The sequence below is a fragment of the Euphorbia lathyris genome, chromosome 1 (assembly GCF_963576675.1).
Source record: "Euphorbia lathyris chromosome 1, ddEupLath1.1, whole genome shotgun sequence".
In the NCBI taxonomy this organism is placed as follows: domain Eukaryota; kingdom Viridiplantae; phylum Streptophyta; class Magnoliopsida; order Malpighiales; family Euphorbiaceae; genus Euphorbia; species Euphorbia lathyris.
In genome coordinates this window covers 55,374,044-55,379,358 of record NC_088910.1, presented here as the reverse complement: position 1 = coordinate 55,379,358, position 5,315 = coordinate 55,374,044, and the positions used below count along the sequence as shown (strand labels likewise).

Here is a 5,315-nt window from a genome sequence, read left to right as displayed (position 1 = left end):
TGACTTTATTAGTAGTAACTCAAATTAAACCCTAATCGACATTACAAATTAATGAAGCCTGAAAGAGTTGGTAAGCATCCTTTCTTAGTTAACCATCTCCATTATTAAGCAACTCTTTTCCCATCGCACTTCTAGAAATCCTACTCCAAACAACAAAACAATAAACCATATCATTTTACTTTTTTTTTTTTCTTTTTCTAAATGAATAATTTTAAAATTAACTGTAATTTTAACGTTTTTATAAATAATTTTTTGTTTTTTTGCGTAAAAAAGGATTGAGTTTATCGTCGTTACTCAAATCGAGAAAATTGTCTGACACTGTTAATTTGATGATGTGATTAAAAACATTTCGGTGAAAGAAGAAGAAGAATGAGGAGAAGGAGAAGGGAGGATAGAGAATATAAGGTTTTTGAATAAATAAATTTTAGATAAAAATATTTTTGTCACGTAAATAAATTGACTGTCACCCAAAAAAGTCATTGATCTTGCTATTAGCAAGAACCAACTTGGTTCTGCGAGAAAAAAAAAAATATTTGTGAAGATGTGAAATCACAAGTATTAATTTTAACATTATGCTTAAAAATATTATAAGTTAAAGGTTCATTGCTTAAGGGATATAAGATGCAAAAATTTGTGAGTGATTTTGAATAGGATATATAGATGGTTCTAATCTTTTTTTCTTTTTTTTCATTTAGCGAGGAACGAGAGAATCAGCTCATAATCCGTTGTAATCCTATTACAATGGAGGTTTTGGACAAGCTCAGGCCCATATAAGCAACAAAACTGAATATAAAGTTGTGTAAATTTTGCAGACACACAAACAAACAGATATCAACATGGATACTGAAACATAACCTTGAAAAAATAACCTTCAGACACGAACATAAATAGCCTTCAATCGAAAACAGACACGAACATGAAATGGACATGAGCACGAAACGTAAAAACTCTACTAAGGAGGAGTGTCAGAGCAACAAGATATGAAGTTAATTACATTATGGAGATAAGAATTATAATGAATGAACAAATGAATATTCTTTACATAGATAAGAAAAAAGAAGCAAGAAAAGAAAATACAACAGTGATATCAGAACAGAAGGTTTACATTTGGTTTCTTATTCAATGTGCTCATGCTGCATTATCTCCTCTCCTACAATTTCAGTAGTCAATCCACATTGTTCCTACCTCGTATACTCTTACTTCTTTTTCTCATCATCCTGCAGGTTAAGAAAATTACGGAACAGCATCAGTGATGCATGGCGTGGAATCCTAAGAAACTGCATAAAGCACAGGGAATTGTTCCAAAAAATGTTGTTGCACTGATAAAAGAGAAAAAGAAAATGCTTGTGCTTGTGCTTACAGAACTATCCACCATCTTGTTGAAATCATCATCGAAGGCTGCATCATCGTCATCTGTAAGACCAGAGATATAATTATAACATCAGATTTACATCTGATTCCTGTCTTGCATAATTCAAATGATGATACAAAAGATTCATGATAAAATGGGGTATGTGAACTGGGATTGTAAGACTAGTAAATGAAGTGCTAAGAATATAGACCGTGTAATTTTGCATTTGACATCCCATTATGCTTGTGCTAAGAAAATATAAACCAAATGTTGAATGAACAATCACGACTCAGTACACACCTTCACCGTCATCACTATCTCCACCAAGGAGAAAAACATCCAAATCTTGCTCAGCAGATAATGCTTTACTTAGCTGGTTTGTATTCCTTAAATCATGTTTGGGAGTTCTTTCAGCTTTGTGATGTTCCTTCCCTTTATCTTTTACAAGTTCTTCAGATTCATCTCCAGCATCCTTCATGTACTGGTTCTCATAGCTAAAAGCAATGATAGGATTTAAAGTTTTACCATGTGAAACGAAATCATAGAGAACTATAACCTGAGTAAAAGTTGCAACTAGGAGAAATTGCAGACATAACAGATAGTGATATAAAGGAACATGCAATCATTTGTATTTTTTCAACATCTATTATAAACATTTAGGCAAAAAGTGATCATTTAGATTTACATTAAAACCATAAAAATTAATTTTCAAATTCCATTCAATAAACAGGTCTTCCCACTCATGATGACTATAAGCTTTTACTACCTCCGTTTCATATTACATGCCTTTTTAGAGATTTTTTTTTGTTTCATATTACATGTCATTTTATATGACCAGTGCATGTTAAGTCATCTTTTTTTCTACTATAAAACAAGGGTTTACGGAAATTAATAAGAATAATAGACTTATTATAGAATAAATAAATATTGGAATTAATAAGGGGCAGCAACGTCTTTTTTCCAATATACTTAATTTCTATACAACTCTCTAAAAAGACATGTAATATGAAAGGGAGGGAGTAACTGTGAAACTATCATCCACCATAGTTCGAAAAGTATTCGTCTTTTCCCCAAAAAGTGGTCCACCAAATAGAAGAGACCTTGGATTGGACGTACAATTTGTCAAGTTAATTTATTCAAAGCAGCATCAATTCCTACTGCTTTGGATAGTACAGCAGAGAAAAGATTCACCCCAAATGTCATTCAAGATTGAATCTAGCTTAAAGAGAAGAAAGAAAAGAGAAACCAGAAACAAGAATCATGTAGCGTGTGCGAACACCAACAGGCTTATGGATTGTTATCAAAAAATCAATTAAATCCAATTTGCTCGGTTCTGTCTGTGCATCTATTGCAAATAACAATATTATTTCCGTGAAATGTGTTTACTGCCCCTGCAAGTTGGATTGCTTAAAAATTTGCTTTAAAGAAATCCAGTTGGCAAATTAACCAAATCATTCTCCATAAAACAGCTCAATAATGCATAACCATTGAATCGTTTTCTTAAGTAGCATGCTTCTCTTGTCAATTAAATCATACTGGTTTGATAAGGTTTATCTACAAGAGTCTTATCAGATGTTAAGTTCTGTTCCTGAATTTTGTAGACATGATAAGATGCAATTCTCCCACTTTCTAGCTTCCCCTACTACCATCAAAAATAAATTTGGTGAAGTAAAGTTGCATTGGATTTATTTTGTTGCCTTTTTTGTAGCCAGCAGAATCTAGATTAGCAATCAAATAGATTATGTTACAAGTCAGCAGAGTCAGAATCCTAGTCAGTAAAGAAAAACCATAGCTCAGCGTATAAGATTTGAGAGTTCCTTTTCAAATTCTGCATTTTTAGTTATTTCTCAGCTGATCTATTTTCAAATTCCACTTTACCAAGTAGTTAGCTGATCTTTTTTGGAATTTCAAATAAGATTTATCTAGTACTTAAGATGTAATAGCCGATGTCTATTTAAAGACCTGAAAATAAAATTAAAGCATAATTTTATCAGCAAGTCATTAATCTGAGATCAAAGAGTTCTCTCTAATAAAACCTAGCCGTATAATCTATCAAAATAGGTCATAAGGGTAGAAAAACCATTAACCAGACCTTCCTACACAATGAGACTTTGTTCTTCAAGGTCCTATAACCATAAATCCATCTAGTGCATATAACATGCAGACATCCACAAAAGAACAGACCCTGCATAATTGAAATACCAAAACTCTAATTTCTTAGTTGTTAGGAAGTGGAAACTTTTAGATTTCCATCCAAGAAAACTATGAGATTCTAGAATTATTAGAAAGAAAAATACAGATCCATTCCAAAGGCAAGTTACTTACGGTGCAACATGATTGTTCACTAGCATAAAATATATCCTCCAGAACTTTCTTTCTTTCATACTACGTGGGCATAACTCATATCTTAACGTGGATATTTCCTGAAACAAAGCGCAAGATATATTTTCAGTTAGTAACTTCCACAGATTTGTAGAATAACAATTGCATATTGAACCAATTTTTTTGGTGAGAGAGAGAAAATATTTTCAAAGCATTCAAGAATATCATTAGTTATCTACGACTTATTAGTGTGTTGTTGAATGTCAGATTTCACATCAGGCATCTTGATAGAAAGAACTATTTAAGCTCCTCAGCAGTTACATTCATTAGAAACCAGTCACTCTTTTCATAAATTGGTCTTTTTAAATTAACACGTCACGGCAAACCACTGACTTTAATTTGGATTATGGTCAATAATATAGTAGCAATCACAAATGCTGAGTACATTTATTTATGATTCACATGATGAGAAAGAAAGGAACCTGGACTGATGAAAGAACGAGTTTGGCATGCTTTTCTTGAAACTGTGAAAGATCCTGCCTCACATTTGATACTGTGGGCACGTTCGACATCTCCGAATCATCTACAAAGAATATAATTGTAAAATTTAGAAGACCAAAACCCAAATTGATATAGAAAACATTCAATGTGCCACTGCATACATATGTCTCGTTTATATTTAAGTAAAATAAAATAAGAAAAAACAAACATCTATTCATTATCAACGGAAGAAATGTGCAACATTTTAAATTCCATAAGAAAGATATTGGGAATTAAGAAAAAAAAAACTGTTACACATTGTACCTTGTAATGGAAAATCTATAAATGTGCTTATAGTAATATCCTTGACGAACTCTCTCAATTCTTCCGTGATGCCGAGCCTCTTGAGCTCCTCGTCAGTCACAGTGTTTGGGGTGATGCCGTCGGCAAGACCCTTGATCTGGTCAGCCATCTTAATGGCCTCATTCTTGATCTGGTCAGCTCGCTTGGACGCCTCGGCAGCGATCTCCTTCGATCGTTTGGCTGTATCGGAAACGATATCGGAAAGCTTGGAGGAACCGAGAGTGATATCTTGGGAACGTCTGGAAGCCTCAGATGCGATCTCCTTGGAGCGCTTAGCGGTTTCAAAAACGATGTCGGAGATCTTAGAGGAGCCGATAGTGAGATCTTGGGATCGCTTAGCGGCTTCCTTGGTAATCTCCTGAGTACGTTTAGCAGCTTGCTCGGCGAAGCTCCGGGCCTTTTGCCAGTAGTCCATGGAGGAGAAGCGAGGGAGAAGGAGTTGAGGAGTGGTTTACATTTGGGGCGAAGGACGCACGGAGTTTGATCAGGTAGTGCAGACGTGGCGGGATTGACTTTTGTTCTTTTTAGTGAAGCGGACCTTGTTTTAAGCGATTCGTTTTGTTGCTTGTAAACTCATTACATTAAACTACCAAAACTCCAAGTTGACTCATTTATCATCATACAATATACGTGGAATAATGTTTTTTCTACTATTTCTTTAGATTTTGAGACAATAATATTTTAGATTATGTATTTGATTTGATTGTAAAATTGCAGTATATCATACCATATACGTAATAGGTATAAAAGTTATGTATGGCTTTCAGATAGTATTAAATAAGTTGCTGTTTGATAAAAC

The 5,315-nt window shown here is 33.8% G+C and overlaps 1 protein-coding gene across 1 annotated transcript; it reads right to left on the bottom strand.

The window, feature by feature from the left end:
* Positions 1-924: 924 nt before the first annotated feature.
* On the bottom strand, positions 925-5,043 carry LOC136233814 (uncharacterized). Its single transcript, XM_066023497.1, has 6 exons — positions 4,478-5,043; positions 4,156-4,256; positions 3,677-3,774; positions 1,652-1,845; positions 1,361-1,413; positions 925-1,217 (listed from the first exon to the last, which is right to left on the bottom strand). Exons 1-6 carry the CDS (start codon positions 4,929-4,931, stop codon positions 1,197-1,199), a joined length of 921 nt encoding a protein of 306 aa, XP_065879569.1. The 5' UTR covers positions 4,932-5,043; the 3' UTR covers positions 925-1,196.
* Between the last annotated feature and the right edge of the window lie 272 nt (positions 5,044-5,315).

Coding starts and splice junctions, on each gene's coding strand:
- LOC136233814 (XM_066023497.1), bottom strand. CDS start 4,931: ATGGACTACTGGCAAAAGGCCCGGAGCTTCGCCGAGCAAGCTGCTAAA. Junction 4,257..4,477: donor TATAGATTTTCCATTACAAG/GTACAATGTGTA, acceptor TATTCTTTGTAG/ATGATTCGGAGATGTCGAAC. Junction 1,414..1,651: donor AGATAGTGATGACGGTGAAG/GTGTGTACTGAG, acceptor CTGGTCTTACAG/ATGACGATGATGCAGCCTTC.